The sequence below is a fragment of the Mesoplodon bidens genome (assembly GCF_964165515.1).
Source record: "Mesoplodon bidens genome assembly, chromosome: 2".
NCBI classification, from domain to species: domain Eukaryota; kingdom Metazoa; phylum Chordata; class Mammalia; order Artiodactyla; family Ziphiidae; genus Mesoplodon; species Mesoplodon bidens.
The window spans coordinates 74,536,709-74,555,110 of NC_138177.1; the positions used below are offsets into that span (position 1 = coordinate 74,536,709).

Below are 18,402 nucleotides of genomic sequence, written 5' to 3' on the forward strand. Positions count from 1 at the left end.
TATTTTCCTCTTCACTTCCTTCCCCAACTTGGCCTGAACATTGTTAAATAGTTATTTGGGGGGGACCTTTGCGTCCCTGCTCTCCCTTCCATGTCCTCTCTCTCCATCTGCCATCCATGTGGATTTTGATGTAGACCTATGCGGGATTTTCATTATGGCTGGACACACAATAAAAGGCTCGCATGTTTGAAGAATGAGTGTACGAGTCTTCAACACCCCCCACCCCAATCACGTGCATCAGATCCTTTCATTTTCCTTCCTAGCATGTATGTGCGTATGTTTTGGTATCCTTACTGGACTTTACCTATGTGATGTTGAGGGTCGTGTTTGTTTTGCTCACTGCTGTGTCCCCAGTTCCCATAGGATGTCTAGCACATGGTAGGTCTTCAGTAAATATTCTTTGAAGGTTGAAGGGAAACTCTTTTGGCTTTATATCTGAGAAGCTGATGTCTCCTCCACTTCCAGCTGGGACATTGAACCCCAACCTTCCTGGGCCTTGAGCATTCCTTAAGTGGGAAGATGTAATGGCTCCTTGACCTCTCTCAAAATAAGATCCCTCCCCAAATATGGCAAGTTGGGAGTGAGCAGCCTTCACTTCCCCACCCACTTCCATACCCCAAAGGAGACAGACAGCAGCTGGCGGCTGGTGAGAGAGGAACCTTTAATGAAAGATGAATTGCAGGCCTGGCCCACTACTCTTGCGCCCTTGTTAGTGGGGAGGGAAAAGTGGGGTGAGGGGGAAGCAGGGTGAAGGAGCAGGTATGGCAGGGTGGAGGTGAAGGGCGCTGCCCACTGGGGCCGTCTGCTCAACTGTTCTCCCAGAAGAAGTTGTTGCAGGCCACTGTGAGGGCAGCCACCAGCACCACATACTCCTGGAAGTCCACCTCTCCATCTCCATTCTCATCTAACTCCTTCATCACCTTGTCCACAGCATCCGCATCCTTCTGGGCCTGTGGAGGGAGGAGACGGAGAGGTAGGTGTATAAGGAAATGAACGGCACTGAGTCAGCGGCATGGGGGCTGGTTGGGGAGAAGGAGGCAGAGATGAGCAAGAGGGAGAACTACTTCCAATTATGGGACTCTTGCTGCCCTCCTCAAAGCTAACAAAATATTTGTGGCTTCCTGTTGCCTACAGAATCACTCCTTAACGAGGCAGAATAATAAAAACAATTACCGTATGTTGAGTGCCTACAATGTGAGAAGCACTACACTAGGAGCTTTACAAGCACTGTCTCATTTAATTCTAGCACAAATAGTTATGAAGTGAAGTAGCTTTCATTAGGCCCATTCTAGAGAAGAAACAAATTGACATACAGCAGTTAAGGAACATGCCCAAAGTCACACAGCTATTAAGTGGCAGCGTCAGAATTTGAACCCGGGTCTCATAAAATCTCAAAGCTGGTACACTTTCTACTGGCTTCTCTTCTGCATCCTTCAGTCCAGTCAAAACTACCGAGCATGCTCCATCTTCTTTCTCACATGCTCCTGTTCAGATACTATACCTCCTCCTAAAATGTCTTCATTTACCCTAATGATCTTCCAGGGGCCTGAATGCCACCTCTTTGGAGAAGCCGTCCTCTTCAGTCAGGTTAATATTCTCCCATAATCCTTTCTGGCACCTCTGTTAAGGCCCCGGGTGCTTCCTGGTGTTCAAGTGTTTACTTTCAAGTGTCCATCCTTCCCTGCTAGACTGTGTGTTTTGTTATTGATGCATCTACACAGGGCCTAGCCCTTAACAGGTGATCAGTAAATCAGGACATTTTGACTTGAACCCAGAGGAGTAGGGGAGCCTGGGAGAGGAAGGAGATGGTTCGGCTGAGCTGGGGTGGGGTGGGGAGATGGCAGGGAGGTGCCCACTTTGTTCCCCCACCCCTCGCCCACTCCACCCTGTACCCCCACCCTGTGCTCACGTCCAGGAAGCCGGAGAGCTCCGTCTGCAGCAGCTCTTTCAGCTCCTTCTTGCTCAGCTTGTACTTGTCCCCCTCCTTGCCCGAGTGGGCGTGGAACACATTGATGAGAGTCTCCATTGCCGTCTCCAGCTCAGAGCCCATCTTGCAGCTCACCTACCCACGTCCCACCATGGAAGTGAGCTGGGTACTGTGCCTGGGGTAGCTGGTGTTGGGGTAGGGGCCCACAGCTCAAAGAGCCATGAGATCGGAGCCCCACCACAACTGATCAGACCTAAGTCTAGCCTCATTCTCTGTGCCCTTCAGTCCACACCCCAGCCAGAGGGAATCAGGGATTTGGGCATGGAGGTAGAACAGCTGGAGCTGGGCTGGCTCTAGAGGCCTGCAGTGGACTTTGCAGTTGCTCCTGGCTGCCTGGACACTGAGGAGGGTGGGGCAGGACCCGGCCTGGCTTCCTCTGGCTCTATTTTTACCCTGGACTTGCCTGCCCAGCACAGCCAAGATCTGCTGTTGGGGATGGTGGGCTGGGCTCCTCTCTATAGCCTTGACTCTGCTGCCCACCCAGAGCAAGGAGTCAATCTGGTGCCCTTAGTCGGCCTGGTGGATAGGGTGGTAGTCCGAGTGGGTGGCCCAAGGTTCATGGGGACGGGGGCGTCTCACTGCCTCTGAGTTTCTTGTCAGCAGACTGGGGGCCTCTCTTGGTCCTTCTACACTGTTCTCTCCTGAACATGTCACTTTGGCTTCCCTCCGTTACCTCTAGTTTGGTTCGTCTTGCTTCTCTGCAGATTCAGCCCTTCTACTGAGTGTACGAGTGGTGGGAAGGGAAAGAGGAATGCCTGAGCCTTTTCCTTGGAGCCAGGGCTCCCAGGGAGGGGGAGAGGACACTTGTGGGATCTTGTCCCTGCCACTCCCACCCCCAGGCCCAACTTGGGTGATGTGGGGACAGTGGCAGCAGGGAGAATGGGGCTGGTTATGTGTTAGGGGAGATAAAGGCTGTGTGCATGAGGTCCTCTGAATCCAAGGGGCTGGGAGAGAGGAGGGGAAAAATGGAGGGGTCTGTTGAGGAGAGGGGACTGCCAAGCCAGGGGGTCTCTTTCCCTTGGCCTTGGGATGGTCGGCCCCTCCACAGCCTCAGGGGGCAGCTCAGGTGTCTCAGATCAGGTGTCCCCATCCTTCCCCAGACCTGAGGGGCTGGACAATGGGCCCTGATCAGATGACATCCTAGCTCTTCAATGGGGCCCTTGTGAATGTCACCTGAACTCCGGACGTGAGAAGCGGTTGTCACAGAGACACAGGGGAGATGGAACCCAAGCCGGGGCTGATGGAGGGGATAAGCTGGGGGGCAGGTGGGGGGCGGAGGGAGGGGTGCTGGTGGCTGAGTTATCAGCCCCATCCAGGAGAGGCACATAGAGGTTGCCTGGAGACCTCAAGCAGCCTGGGATTTTGCGTAGGGGCCATTCTGAGAGGACCTTGGCAGGGAGGGGGCAGACAGAAAAACAAAGGGAAAGAATGGGAGGAAAGAGGAGTGGAGAAACTGGGCCAAGAAAGAGGAGGAGGAGAAAGGGGAGGTCACATGAAGGGACAGTGGGAGTGGGTATAGTACCCTAGTGCCCCCTTCCTGGTATCACATGATTCATGCTCTGCCACCCCCGCCCCCCAACTTCCCTGGGACCTGAGCTCTTGGCAAGGCTCGGGGGGTGGGGTGGCAGAGAGACCACGGCTGGCGGGGGGTGGGTGGGCAGAAGGAGCTGGTCCATCTGCTTTCTTATTCTTACACCGCTGGAAGCAAGGCGAGAGCTGGGTCTCCTCCCCAGCACCTGGGAGATGGAGGGAGCCTTGCGGGGGCACGTGAGAACTCTGTGGGAGGAGGGCCTGGTCTCCTGGAAACTCAGTGGCTGCGTTCCCCACTGGCTTCCTTATTCACTGAGCTCCCAGATCTCCCTCTGACCTTCACTTGCCTCCCCTCACCACCTTCCAAACACTGTCTCCCCCAAATCCCGAGCTCCTCCCAGACCCTCAGGGCACCACAGTGCCATCCTCCGCAGACTTTTGGAGCCCTGCTGAAGTCCCCTTTCCGCAAGGCTGGCCAGGGCAGGGACCCAGGGCAGATGGGGCAGGATACTCACTGTCAGCCTGGGAGGAGGTGCTGGACAGACAGACGAGGCTGCAAATGTGGCTACCGGAGCTGTGTGGGGAGACCTGTCTTCAGTCGTCCTTCCCCCGCCGACACCCCCCACTGGCTCCACCCCTTCACAGACAGACACCCAGTGGGGCAAGGGGCCAGGAGTGGACAGAGGCGCCCTCTGTCTCCTGGGCTGGAACAGGCTGCCCTGTGTCCTCTTCTCCAGCCTCCCCTGCCTCCCCCCCACGCTGGGTCCCAAAAGGCAGGGCCCAGGAGGAAGGGAGGTGGGAAAGGTCCTGGGAAGAAGGAACACTCAGAGGCCTTCTCGGCTCCCCCGGCCTCCCACAGTACTGGATATGCTGCTAGGCCAGGAGGAGGTACACGCACCTGGCTGAGGGGCTCAGCGAGAGAACTTCTCAGTGAATAATTGTCTTGGTAGCCTCCCTGAGGGGTTTCAGCCTGAGACCCCACTGCGGGATTTCAATCCAGGGTCTCCTCTATGGGGGGCTCGGCCTGGGTCCCCCTCTGTTTGTGGGGTCTCAGTCTGGATCCTCTGTAGGGGTCTAGGGCTGCAGGGTCCTTGGTGGGACCCCATTCTGAGGGGCCCTCTTGTGGTGTTTCTTAGATGGGACCTCTCAGTGCCGAGCTCCCTCAGTTGATTCTTTGAATTTACAGTGGCCTCCCCACGCCCCAACATACATACTCCAGATCCGAGGGGGCGGGTGTAGTGGGGCATCAGGCTCCCTGTGTTGGGAGGGATGGGACGCCAGGACGCCTGCTGAATGGGATCTGGCCAGGCAGCTCCAGGCGGGCCCTCCCCCTCACCAAGTGGAGGCTGCGGTGGGCTGCGTTGGGTGGGGCCAGGGTTCCAGGCCTGATTGCTTGGGGTGGGGAGGGCCGGGCGGGAGGCGTGACTGGGCGCGCTCCTCTCTTCAGAATGCACGACGGAAACTTGACACCTCCGGGCTTGGGAGGGGCTCTTTCCTCCTTCCAGGGACGTTTATAAACCTCAGCCCTAGGGCTCCTGCCTCGCTGCATCCCATCTCCTTGCCCCGGTGAGTCGCAACCCTTACTCCTAGAGGGTGCCTGGGGAGAGTTTTCCCACCCTGGGCTCCCAGGTCCCTACCCTGGAGCCGGCTCAGACTGGGATTCAGGAAATGGCTTTGGGAAATCCAGCAGCAGTCCTTGCAGAGGGCAGGGGGTGGGTGGGAAAAGGGAGGATGATTGGGCATGCCCCCTTGCCCCAGCCGTACCCGCCCCGCCCCCCGGCGCCCCTCCACTCCGGGCGCTGTGAGTGCCAGTACCAAGTCCCTCCTGGGCGCGGGCAGTCAGCGGAGCCCCATCCAGGACCTGTTGCTGGGAGACGGGGGCGGGGAGGGCTATGGGGTCCTGGGCTCCGCACTCTGCCCAGCTGCCCCCGAGGGGAGGGGCGAGCGGGACGACAGAGAGGCGGGGTCTGCCCAGACCGAGCCAGCCCTGACCACAGCTGGGCATTGGCCAGATCCCGGACTCTCTGCTGGGAAGAGCGGCCAGTGTGTGTGTGGGGGGGGGGGGCGGGGGGGGCGGGTGCAATGCAGGCGGGTGGAGACCCAGGTCCTTGCACAAACAAGCTTTGGAGACAAACAACCCCATGACCCTTTGAGGCCGGTTAAGCTCCAAGAAAGGACCCTTGGGACTGAACCCCACAGAGGGGCCACCAGACTGAGAGGACTCCAAAGAAGGACCCCAGACTGAAAGCCTGCTCCCAGACAGCGGGGTCTCCAGACTGAGGGACCACCACACAGGGGTCCCTGAGACACGGACACTTCAAAAGGACCCCCAGACTGTGAGACCTAGAGAGGAAGGGGTGTCTGGAAGTGAACATTTCTTCCCCCACCTACACTGAGGTACCATTGCCTGGTCCCCTGCCCCAAGGTCCATCCCTGCATCCCTGTCCCTTCCCTACTTCCCCTTGAGGCGTCCTCCAGGCAGAGGCTTGAGGTGGCAGCGCCAGGGCAGGGACGCTCTGGCCTGCCCTGACTCTCTCTTCTTCCCCCTCCTGCAGGTCAGCCCCGTGAGGACAACAGCTCCATCCCCAGGGTCCTAATGGCAGCCGAACCACTGACTGAGCTGGAGGCGGCCATTGAGACTGTGGTCACCACCTTCTTCACCTTTGCAGGGCAGGAGGGCCGGAAGGGCAGCCTCAGCATCAATGAGTTTAAGGAACTGGTCACTCAGCAGTTGCCTCACCTGCTCAAGGTAGGTGGGGGTCTCTGGGTGTGAGGTTTTGGGAGCCAGTGGCTGTGGGACACTGTGTATATGAGGAGATATTACTGAGCATGTTAAGGTGACCACAGGTGTACTGTGGAGGAGGGTGTGACGACTGCACATGTAAATGGTTCTGGGTGTTCTTGCCTGGTGTGTGTTTGTGTGTATAGTTAGGTAATATGATGTCTGTGTGAGTGCGAGTGTTGTATTGGGCTTTGTGCTCCCATCAGATTTTGCTGTTGGGTTCTCGTGGTGTCTCTCTGTGCCCCTCTGGTCTCATTTCCCCAACACAGGACTGGACCCAGAGCTGGCTTCCAGGAGATTCATAGGCCATCAGAGCTAGAAGGAGGCCAAGAGAAAACACAGTCCAAATTCCTCACTTCACGTATACAGAAACTGAGGCCCAGCTATGGGAAAGGGTTTGTCAAAAATAAAAACACAGCCAAATTAATGGAGTCATAGAATCTCAGTATAGGAGTTTCCTGTAAGTGGTCTGTGATTATTCCCCACCCCCTCTGGGAATCCCCTCAATAATGCAACTGACAGGATTATTCTTTCTCTCCTATTCACAGGATGGAGTAGGGCTTTACATTTCATCTGCTCTCGGTTGGCACATCATCCCAGGCTGTTAACAGTTTCTTTTACATCCTTTCTAAAAATTCAAAGGCACATAAAAGTGTGTGAACATGGATTAAAAAAAAAAACACAAATTAGTGTCTGAAATTCATAGTCTTATCATTTGCAATATCTCCTGCATCCTTAGACTTTTCCCTTCCTCTTCTCACAGGAAACTTCAGGCTCTGACCTGAAAGTGCAGCATTCCCTGTAGCCTTGTCAAATAATAACTGTTTTTTCTTCCAAATCCAACTCCCTCTGGGCCTGGAAATGCAGATAGTGACCTCTTTGCTTTTCATTGCAACTTCCAGATCTTAGTTTCTTCTTCTTCTTTTTTTTTTGGCTGCACCCGTGCAGCTTGTGAGATTTTAGTTCCCCGACCAGGGGTTAAAACCCGGACCCTCAGCAGTGAGAGCGCACAGTCCTAACCACTGGACTGCCAGGGAATTCCCTCTTCTCCTTCCTAAGACACCCAGCTCCTTGGAAGCTCATATGTACCATGTGCCACCCTTCTAAGTACACACCTTATAGCTCTTCAGCTTCTGGCTTACTGTTTTTCTTCTCATCACTGCCACTGTCATTATCTTCAGTATCCACACAGACAACTTATTCAACACCTGGGCCTTTCAGTTTCTTTTTTTTTGGCCGCGCTATGTGGCATGTGGAATCTTAGTTCCCAGACAAGGGATCGAACCCACGCCCACTGCATTGGGAGCATGGCATCGTAACCACTGGACCACGACGGAAGTCCTTGGGCCTTTCAATTTCTTCAACTCCTTACTTTCAAAGGTTCTGTCTTCCTGCACCTCAGCATCCCTGCCCCTCCACTCTGCTGCCCTGTCCATTCTTTAGATCTTGTCATTACCAATGCAAAATCTCCAAAAATCCAATCTCCAAAATCCCAATTTCAGGCCTCTCTTTCTCTGTCTACCATCTCCTGTCACTCCAGTTCTATTCCTCTATCTAGTTCCTCCACTCTATGACTTCCTGACTCCACTGGGAACTTCAGTCTCTTGACCCTATCACTTTTTCATCTTCCATCACCATCCCTCGAGACCTCATTTCCCTTTTACTCAGCTTGGTTCTAAGGCTCACCACTATAATCACTTGCCCAACTCCCTTGATTCTCTTTCTCTCTGTCCTAGTTATTTGGCAAAATCCCACCCCAGGTTAAATCCAACATTTCAGCTTCATTAGCTTGTTGGTGAAACCCACCGTTCTGTGTCTGCGCTTGTACAGCTGAATCTGGCTAGAGAAAAATGCACTGCCATGTTGTTGGCTTGTCTCAGTTTAAATCTATAACCACAGCCCCCAAAAGGACCCTTAGCAATACCTGGCAATTCTTCTACATTTCCCTAGTTAATTCATTTACCAGCTCTTTCAGATGATTATTTCACAAGTTTTCCTTTCTCCTTAAACTCTAGTACCTCTTTGCATAGTCTCCCTCTCACTGAGAAATTTTCTCACTGAGAAAAATAAAAGCCATCAGGAAACTTCTATGTGCTTCCTCCCCCAAAACTACCAACCGATCAGCACATTTCCTGCCTTCCTTCCTGTTAACACGAATGATCTGTCTCCGCTGCTAAGGCCAGCCCCTCCACTGGTGCACTAAATCCCATCCCTTCTCACCTACTTAAAGACATTACTCTTTAAATTCTTCTTCCTTTTTTTAAAAAAAATTAATTAATCAAATTAATTTTGGCTGCATTGGGTCCTCGTAGCTGCTCACGGGCTTTCTCCAGTTGCGCAGAGCAGGGGCTACTCCTCATTGCGGTGTGCAGGCATCTCATTGTGGTGGCTTCTCTTGTTGTGGAGCATGGGCTCTAGGCACGTGGGCCTCAGTAGTTGTGGCATGCAGGATCAGCAGTTGTAGCTCGCGGCTCTAGAGCGCAGGCTCAGTAGTTGTGGCGCACGGGCTTAGTTGCTCCACGGCATGTGGGGTCTTCCCAGCCCAGGGCTCAAACCCGTGTCCCCTGCATTGTCAGGCGGCTTCTTAACCACTGAGCCACCAGGGAAGCCCTCAATTCTTCCTCTTCTCTCTTGCATCATCAAAATTTCCGTCTCTACTAGATTGTTCTGATCAGTTTACAAATATGCTGTGCTATCTCCCGTCTTAAAAGAAAACCTCCCTTGACCCTATAATTCTCTCCAGCTATGCCTTACATCTCTGTTCCCCTTTGTAGTAAAACTCCTCAAAAGCAGTGAGAGTTATTTATACTCTCTACTTTATGCTGTCTCTACTTTTCCTCTCCTGGTTCAGAATGCTCATCCCCCAGGTATCTGCTAGGCTTATTCCTCGTTTGACAGATTTCTGCTCAGATGGCAGATCCTCAGCATGACCTTCCTTCACCACTGAGTACAGAGATCACCTCCTTGTGCTCTGTTCCTTTACCTTGGGCTATTTTCTTTCAGAACACTTCCTTCACAACTTAGCCTCCATTATACAATTTTACGTTACCAAGAAGTAACATATAATTTCCTTCTTTTCCATGTAGGAAACATTCTTGTTCTATAAAGGAAAGGAATCTGCTCACGGTTTTATCTCCAGCACTTAGTGTCTGACTCCTAGTTAGGTGCTCAATAAAATACTAAGGGAATAAGTGAGATAGTAAAAAAGTTTCAAAGAAGTAAAAATTGTTGAGTGAGTGAATGAATAAATGCATCTTACCTACGGTTCTACAAATAGCTTTTTAAAAATGTAACAATGCATATAGGCTGTTTTCCCAGTTTAAAAAATGGTGTACTGTATTCTAATACGTAGCTTAACACAAATTTATGCAGCCAATCCTCTACTGATGAACATTTCTCTTGTGTTCACTTTTCCCTTTTGCAAACATTGTTTATATCGATATATCTTTACATACTAAAGGGAAAATATTTATAGAGTATAAATATTAGGTCAAAAGGTTTGTTCTTAATTTTTATGGATATTATTAATTTGCCTCCCAAAAAGTTTGTACTTGTTTTCATGGCCAACAGCAGTGCATGCGACTGCCTGTTTCCCATGTCCTTGCCCAAAATGGGTCTTACTGAGTGTTTATTTTTTAATTTAATTTAATTTTTTTGTTTTTATAAATTTATTTATTTATTTTATTTTTGGTTGCATTGGTTCTTCTTGCTGGGCACAGGCTTTCTCTAGTTGCGGCGAGCAGGGGCTACTCTGTTGCGGTGCGCGGGCTTCTCATTGCGGTGGCTTCTCTTGTTGCAGAGCACGGGCTCTAGGCGCGCGGGCTTCAGTAGTTGTGGCACGTGGGCTCGGTAGTTGTGGCTCGCGGGCTCTAGAGTGCAGGCTCAGTGGTTGTGGTGCACGTGGCATGTGGGATCTTCCCTGGCCAGGGCTCGAACCTGTGACCCCTGCATTGACAGGCGGATTCTTAACCACTGCACCACCAGGGAAGCCCTTACTGAGTTTTTTAAATTTTGCCAATCTAATACGTAGAAATGGTGTCTTGTTCTGATTTACACTTCTTTAATTCTGAGTGAAATAGAACTTTAAAAAATATTTTTGATAGGCATATATATTGCCTTTTCTGTGAACTGCTCGTTTCTTTTATCAAAGTGTTTTTCTTTTCATACTGATTTATTATAGCTCTTTATAAATAAAGAAAATAGCCTTTGTCTATTATGTGCATTGCAAACATTTCCCCATAATTTGCCCTTTCGTCCTTTGAGTTTGTTTTTGGTCTTTTTCGCCATACAGAATATAAAAAATTTTTATGTAGTCAAATCTGTCAAACTTTTCCTGAATGGCTTCTGTGTTTTATGCCATGTTTAGAAAGGTCTTCCTCAGTTTAACTTATTAAAAACTCCCAGGGCTTCCCTGGTGGTGCAGTGGTTGAGAATCTGCCTGCTAATGCAGGGAACACGGGTTCGAGCCCTGGCCTGGGAGGATCCCACATGCCGCGGAGCGACTAGGCCCGTGAGCCACAACTACTGAGGCTGCGCATCTGGAGCCTGTGCTCCGCAACAAGAGAGGCCGCAATAGTGAGAGGCCCACGCAGCGCGATGAAGAGTGGCCCCCGCTTGCCACAACTAGGGAAAGCCCTCACACAGAAACGAAGATGCAACACAGCAAAAAATAAATAAAAAAAAAAAAAAAAAAAAAAACTCCCAGACTTTACTTTATTATTAAAATTTTCTTATTGATGTTAAATACCCCACTTATTATTTATTCAATTCCCATATATATTCTGGGCCTCTTTATTCCGTTTCATTGATCTGTTTATTAGTTATTTAGAAACATTCTCATTTAATTACTGTGGTTTTAAAATATGCTTTGATAACCTGTAGGGTTGGTTCTCCCTCATTATTGTTTTTTTTTTTCAGGATTTTACCAGTAGATCCCACATGTTGATTTTTCAAGAAGAATTTTAGTAACACTTAATCATATTAAAAAGAATCTTGTTAATATTTTAATTGGGATTATATAAAAACATTATTTTAGGGAAAATTGACATCTTCACACTATTGAATCTTTCTCTGTAAAAAAAAAGTATGTTTTTCTATTTATTCTTGTTTTCTTTCATATCCTTCAGTTCAGTTTTCTTCACAAAAGCTTAATAGAGTTCTACATTTTTTCCTGAGTGCTTTATTTTATTTTTTACTATTTTAAGTGGGATCTTTCATATTATATTTTCAAACTGGTATTAGTTTTTGTGTATTAATATTGTCACCTGATACTTTATCATTTCTAATAGTTTTTGGGGGAAGAAATACAGATTAGTGGGTAAGAGCATAAGCTCTCAGTCAGACAAATCTAGGTTCAAATGCAGGGTCTAGCTTGTCATCCCGGGTTAGTTATTTAATCTTTCTGAGCCTTCATTTCTCATCTGTGAAATGGACTCATAGTAATACTGTTCTTGTTGGATTGGTCTTGCATTTATTCAGTCAGTATTTATTGAGTGCCTACTACGTTCTGTTCTGACACTGTCCTAGGCTTTGGGTTATAGTGGTGAACAAGCCTCCGCTATGTACCAGACATTCTCCCAGGCACAGGCATTATGGTGGTGAACAAGACAGACAAGTTCCCTGTGCTCAGGAGCCTTTCATTCTAGCATATTATGAAGATTAAATGATGTAAAGCATGTAGGGTGTTCAGCATATGCTCAGAACAGTCAGCACTATTAAGTGATTACACTTGTTGAAATGTTAACCTTTATCACTCTTTCGTTTTTTTCTAGGTATACAATTATATAATTGCTAATATAAGAGGTGAATTTGTGTCTTCTTTCCCAACAATTTTACCTTTTATTTCTTTCTCTTGACTAATTTTATGTTTTCCCCCTCCATCGGTGTGTTACACTGGGCATCTTTGCCTTCCACTGGCAATGCTTATAGTATTTTATAAATAAGCATGATTGTAGCTTTAAAAAAAGTCTTGTTTAGCTCTTCTAAAAATTAGCTTTGTGCCATCTATAGATTTGGCAAGGCTTCTCTGCCTTCATCCAAATGTTGATTCAAATGTTTAGCATGAGCTCTGCCTGAGGCACCCTTGTCTGGTTTGACATGGATCCATCGTTCAACAGTCAACTTTCTGGTTGTGGTTTACTTATCTGGCAACAAATCCTTTGATCACCATGGTCCAACTTAGAATATCCTTAGATTTCACAGGTCTGCTGGGAGAGACTTTGCCAAGGGCCCCGTAGGAAACCACATACCTTGTGTCCTTGCCATTCCTCTGATCTACCAGGCTAGTGACCCAACTGGAAGAATGAGAAGGCGTTAGGATTATGCAAATGGGCAGCCAAGTGCTGTGAACTTCTCCAGCTTTCTGTAAAGGAGGAGTGTGGCCTGAGAAGGCTCTGTGGGTGGTCAGAGTGAGTCAATGCCTACAAGGGCTCCCCGAGTGTCTTTGGGCTTATCCCAGGGCTGTTTGGGCTTATCCCAGGGCTGGCACAGCGGCGTGCTGGAGCCCACCCATACCTGCCGTTGAAGGCCCATTGTGTGCATCTCTCCCCTCTCTGCATTCAGTGACATCATGTTTATGGTTCATGATCCGCCATGGTGGGTATATTTAGATCACGGCAAACACTATAACCAGGCTCCCCACTTCCCTCCTCTGCTTCCCCTTGGAGTTGGGCACCAGGGCAGTGCTGTGTTGGGGCTGCAGCTTCGTCCTGAAGGTTTGGGGCAGATCCTACTGCTCTCTGAGGGAAGGGAGTGGCGACTGGCAATTCTTCCCTCCCTGTGTCAAAACCCTCGTTTCTAACCCCACTCTTCCCTGTGGTGTCTCCTCAGGATGTGGGCTCCTTAGATGAGAAGATGAAGAGCTTGGATATGAATCAGGACTCAGAGCTCAAGTTCAATGAGTACTGGAGACTGATTGGGGAGCTGGCCAAGGAGATCAGGAAGGAGAAGGCCCTGGAGATCCGAAAGAAGTAAAGTCGGCTGGCCGGGATGGGGGTGGGCATGGCAGGGCTGGGCAGTACCCCACTCCCCACAAATAAAGCTTTCTTCTTGAAACACAGATGTTTCTTACTCACACCCACCCTGATGATTTCTTCTCTTGAGACTAGGGGGTGGGAAAGCTCTGTCCCCACCTGAGGTTGGGTCCAAAAATTATGAGCTCCTTGAGGACCAGGAATGTTATTCGTCTTCAGATACTCTGCAGCATCAGATCTTGTACAGGATAGGTGCTCAATAAATACATGGTTGATGAATGAATATCTGAAAGGTAGAGACAGATCTCTGGGGCAGGTGAGGTGACTCATATCCCACCAGGTCTCAGGGGCTTGGGCTTGGTTCCCACTTTCTTATTCCTGGGGTTTGTGTCATTGGATGGTAATGATAGCAGTGAACATGTGTTGAGGGCTTTGCTCTGTGCCAGGAACAGGGCTGAACATTTTCTTGTATTATTTTAGTTAATGCTCACAGCCTGTTGAGGTAGGTACTATTTTTAAGTCTTGTATTAAAGATGAGGAAACATGGGGCTTCCCTGGTGGTGCAGTGGTTGAGAGTCCGCCTGCCGATGCAGGGGACATATGTTCGTGTCCCGGTCCGGGAAGATCCCACGTGCCGCGGAGCGGCTGGGCCCGTGAGCCATGGCTGCTGAGCCTGCGCGTCCGGAGCCTGTGCTCCGCAACGGGAGAGGCCACAGCAGTGAGAGGCCCGCGTACCGCAAAAAAAAAAAAAAAAAAAAAAAAAGATGAGGAAACAGATTTTAGAGAGGTTAAGTCACAAAGACAAGAATAGGTAGAACTGGGTTGAAATTCCAGAGCCTCTGTAATGAACCGGGATCCTCTCTGGACAGGTGCTTGGGAACCCTGGACCCTCCTCTCCTCCCTCCTACCATAGCAGGGGTGAAGCAGAAGGATGAACACAGGGTTCTGGTTCGAGGACTGGGGTGAGGGTGGCGGTCGTGCTGCAGGAAGCAGAACTTTAGGGCACCCAAGCGCTGCTCTCCCCGTCCTTCTTGGCTGGAGGGGTATGTGGTTTGAACTGTCTGCCGCCAGAGGGAGCAGGGGTGGGGCAGCCCAGCAGGCACTGACTTCCAAGGACTGTCACTGCCTTACTGTCGGGTGCCCATCATTTGAGGCAGCGTGAGTCCAGAGGAACATTTATTCTGAGACAAGCTCCCCATCGCACACCATGAAAGGGTCCTAGATTGAGACCTTCCATCTAAGTGCCCCTGGACTGAGAGACCTCAGAGGAACCGCCAGGCTGGGACTCTGAGGGTCCATTTGAGACATTCCAGAGGGCCTCCTTCACAGTGAGAGACTCTAAGAGGGACCCCCAGACTGAGACATTAGAGACCTCAGGCTGAGGCAGTCTTGGAGAAACCCCGAAATCGAGATAGCCTCAGAGGGGTCCACAGATTGAGACCCCTCATAAGAACTCTCAGAATAAGCCACTTTGGAAGGACCCCCTCCTTGAGACACTTACAGACACCCCAGTGGAGGCCAAAAGTACCTAGGAGCCCTAGAAGGAGACCCGCAGAGGGGCACTGGGAGGTATGCTTTGATCTCAGAATTTAGGAAAGGAGTCCAGGAACTCTGGCTCTCAGCACTGCCCCCTCCTTTCCTGACCCACACAGACTCCCCTGCCTTCTCCCTTCCTCCTCCTCATCAGGTGGGGAAGTCCACTGGGGTTGGGCTGAGTTCCCCCCAGACCTACAGTCCAGGATCCCTGGGATGTTATCCCCGGTGCTGGATTTGGGGGGCCGGGGAGGGCGGTTTGCTGTGGAGTCCCTGGGTTGGGGAAGGCATGGGATTCTGAGGGAGGGAGGAGCAGGTAGCCCAACCAGTTTGGAGAGGTTGTTAGCTGACAGATAACCCATCTGGGCCTCCCACACGTGCATGCTGGCTGCGGGGAGCTGAAAGGACGTCAGGACAACACTCAGTCTGCTCCCTTCACCAGGCTGCCCTTCTCTGGCTCCTTCCTTCTGACCCAAATTTCTGCCATTAGGACTCGGCAAGGCTGGGCAGGCTTGAGTGTCGCTATCTAAATCGGCCTTGAGGGGAGGAATGGGTGTGTGTGACACATTAAAGTACTTCAACCCACGTGTCCCTCATTCCTTCAAGGCCACAAAACCCTCCTTGACCAGCCTCTGCTTCTCCTTCTTTCCTGGTGACTGACTCAGAGCCCCCTCAGAACCCTTTCCTGTCCTACATTTCCTCCAGGCCTTTCCTCCCAGGCTCCACGCCACGGTGTTTCCAAGTCCTCCCTCTCCACCCCAGCCTCCCCTCCCTATCTTCCCTGGACTCTGCCTGCTGGTCTGGGGCCAGGGGCATCCCAGACCCAGCTCTCCATGGTTCCCTCCTCGTGGCCTGGGTGCGGGGCGGGCTCTCGGAGCTGCGGCCAATGGAGGTGGGGCCCCCGCAGCTGGCTCACTGCCCTGGCGGCTGCAGGAGCAGGGCTGGCTTCGGGATGAGGCCCAGCCCCCTGCCTCCCCTCCCTTCCCCCAGGTATAAGAGCTGAGCTCAGGTGCACTGGCTCTTCCAGTCCTGTCTCAGCGGCTGCCAGCAGGTAAGGAGTCCCAGGGCTTTTCACCCAAAATGGGCTGTCCCCGGTCCAGAGGGCATGCTTAACCTATCCTACCCTAGTCGGCCAGGGGAGGGTCTGGGGGACCAGGCCCTGGAGGCTGGTGTGTGTGTGTGTGTGTGTGTGTGTGGAACGGGGTGGGGGGTTGGAAGGGGTGGGAGGAAGGAGGCTAAGGTGAGGCTCAAGGGATTCCCTCTAAATAGGTTGGCCTGGGGGCTGTGACCTTAGCTCCGGGAGCCTGGGCAGGGACGGGGCTTGTGTGGAGTTGGCTCTGACCCCCTGGGTGAGGCACAGAATATCTGGGGTGCAGCCAAAGGGGATAGTTGAGAAAGAAATGCTGAGCTCTCTCCTTAGCTCAGCCTCCCCCCTCCTCTGAGCAGATCATGAGACATCAGCTCCTCTGGGGCCGGCTGTAGGACGACAAAACTCTCACCAAAGGACCAAGCGCATCGAGCACCATGGGACAGTGTGGGTCAGCCAACGTACAGGTGGGCCCATTCATTCCTGGCCATTCTGTTCCCACTCTCCTCTCCTTCACCCTGAGGGTCTATGTCCCTCACTGACTTCTGCCCCCTCACCTTGGCCTTGCTCTGCACTCCAGACCCTGCCTGTGAGACCTGAACCCTCTGTGGTGCCTACACAGGGAGATGCAGATGGACCCTCCCTGGAAGAGGATGCCTGGGTCTCATGCTGGGACCTGCCCTGCCTGGAGGCTGGGGGGAGGTGGGGAGGAAGCCTTGTCCAACACATGGCTCAGGGCAGAGGACAGTGGGGGCAAAGGGGCTGGATGCTGGGCTTTGGAGTGGGTGAGGGCCCACGTGCCTGCCAGCTGTCTTCTGCCCTGTTGGGTCTGCCGGGCTCCTGGGGAAGCAGGGTGTCATAGGATGGGTGGGGCCTCTGCAACATGGGCGATGTCCCTTGCCCTCAGGATGCCCAGGAATTCAGTGACGTGGAGAGGGCCATCGAGACCCTGATCAAGAACTTCCACCAGTATTCGGTGGAGGGTGGGAAGGAGACGCTGACCCCCTCCGAGCTACGGGACCTGGTCACCCAGCAGCTGCCCCACCTCATGCCGGTACTGAGGGAGTGGACCCCGCCCCAGGCAGTACCCTGACTTCCCAAGCAAGTACTCCAAGACCCCACCCACACTGCCAAGGCCCCTGGCACTGGCAAACCCCAGCCCTTCCCCTTGTCAGTGCCAGGTAGGCTCAAGGACCTGCTTTCTGCCCCTGGGCAGGGCGGAGTGGGAAGATTGGAAGGTGCTGCCTGGCTGAGCTGTGGTGTCTTCCCTCCTTTCAGAACAACTGTATGCTGGAAGAGAAAATTGCCAACTTGGGCAGCTGTAACGACTCTAAACTGGAGTTCGGGACTTTCTGGGAGCTGATTGGAGAAGCAGCCAAGAGTGTGAAGCTGGAGAGCCCTGTCCGGGGGAGTTGAAAACCTTCCCCTGGAATTCTGCGGTGGGGGGATATTGGGGAAAGGGGGCCTCCAGAGCCTGGGGGGCCTGGAAATAAAACTCCTCTCTCCACCACCCCCGCACTATTCCCCAGCCCCACCTGTCTCACCTCTGCAAGGTTCAGGTTCATAATGGCCCTTCCTGGGGCCTCTGTGTACTTCATCCCTGGGAGCTCCGTGGGGCTAATGGGTCCAGGGGTCCCCACCTGGGGGAGGCTCAGGGGGTGGCTGGGGCCAGGGATTTATTGGAGGGCTGCTGGAGGGTTGAAGATGCTGTAAGGGCCAAGGCATTTAGTAGTGGGGGAAGGGCAGAGAGGAGCTGAGCTATGGGAACTGATTTGAAGGGGGTGGAAGTAGGAATGGATATTCGGTTCTAAAAAGGGTCTCTACGAGCCTACCCCTCCTAATCTCTTCCCCAACCCAAACTGTCTGTCCAGTGCTGTCCCTCCCTGCCCCCAGCTCTGCCCCAGCCTCCTCTCAGGACCCTGTCTCCCAGGCTTAGGGCAGGGGAAGAGAGAGAGCAGGGTGGGGGAGAGGCTGAGGAGGGTGAGTTTTGGGAGTGAGAGGACCAGCTGGGTGCTTGGGCATTTACAGAATTATGGTTGTTTTGTATCATTTGATTAATAAAGAAGATGGAAAAAATGAAAGACATTGTCTTGACTGAACCCCATCCGCACCCCAAGCGTCCGTGGCTGAGGAGGTGTTGGAGTGAATGGCAGAGTCATTGGGTGGCATGGTACCTGTGGGACTGCAGTGGTTGGCAGTGGAGGCGAATAGGGGGCCTCACTTTCCCCCGTGGATTTGGGTTGAGGATGGCACGAGGCGTAAAAGGTGGGAGAACTGGTTCTCTCTGAGGGACAGGCTCAGAGAGATAGGCCAGTGACCTGGCCCTCTGACAGGAGAGGAGGGCGTGTGTGCACATATGGGGAGAAGAATATGAACCAAGGTGAGCCTGGCTGACAGGTATCAGGGGAAATGTGAGGCTGAGAAACAGGCTGACCAACCTGGGTTTGAATCCCAGCTCTGCCACGTACTGTCTTTGGAACTTGGGGCGTATTCTCAGAGTATCAGTTTCCTC

General features: G+C 51.9%; 3 protein-coding genes across 8 annotated transcripts; 2 read left to right on the forward strand and 1 right to left on the reverse strand.

The window, feature by feature from the left end:
• Nucleotides 1-644: 644 nt before the first annotated feature.
• Nucleotides 645-5,412, reverse strand: S100A1 (S100 calcium binding protein A1). 5 transcript variants are annotated; one of them, XM_081225159.1, is made up of 4 exons: nt 5,333-5,412; nt 4,033-4,091; nt 1,910-2,062; nt 645-950 (listed from the first exon to the last, which is right to left on the reverse strand). In XM_081225159.1, exons 3-4 carry the CDS (start codon nt 2,048-2,050, stop codon nt 807-809), a joined length of 285 nt encoding a protein of 94 aa, XP_081081285.1. In that variant the 5' UTR covers nt 2,051-2,062; nt 4,033-4,091; nt 5,333-5,412; the 3' UTR covers nt 645-806. The 5 variants fall into 5 exon arrangements, with proteins under 5 accessions (XP_081081285.1, XP_081081286.1, XP_081081284.1 ...); XM_081225160.1 differs by lacking the exon at nt 5,333-5,412 and adding an exon at nt 5,155-5,185; XM_081225158.1 differs by lacking the exon at nt 5,333-5,412 and adding an exon at nt 4,732-4,876.
• Nucleotides 4,951-13,356, forward strand: S100A13 (S100 calcium binding protein A13). 2 transcript variants are annotated; one of them, XM_081225162.1, is made up of 3 exons: nt 4,951-5,083; nt 6,073-6,266; nt 13,128-13,356. In XM_081225162.1, the coding sequence occupies exons 2-3, from the start codon at nt 6,114-6,116 to the stop codon at nt 13,269-13,271; spliced, it is 297 nt and encodes a 98-aa protein (XP_081081288.1). In that variant the 5' UTR covers nt 4,951-5,083; nt 6,073-6,113; the 3' UTR covers nt 13,272-13,356. The 2 variants fall into 2 exon arrangements, with proteins under 2 accessions (XP_081081288.1, XP_081081289.1); XM_081225163.1 differs by lacking the exon at nt 4,951-5,083 and adding an exon at nt 5,621-5,914.
• Nucleotides 13,357-15,713: 2,357 nt separating this feature from the next.
• On the forward strand, nt 15,714-17,971 carry S100A14 (S100 calcium binding protein A14). The gene is made up of 4 exons (XM_081224220.1): nt 15,714-15,854; nt 16,250-16,357; nt 16,798-16,944; nt 17,169-17,971. Exons 2-4 carry the CDS (start codon nt 16,328-16,330, stop codon nt 17,304-17,306), a joined length of 315 nt encoding a protein of 104 aa, XP_081080346.1. The 5' UTR covers nt 15,714-15,854; nt 16,250-16,327; the 3' UTR covers nt 17,307-17,971.
• The last annotated feature ends 431 nt before the right edge of the window (nt 17,972-18,402 follow it).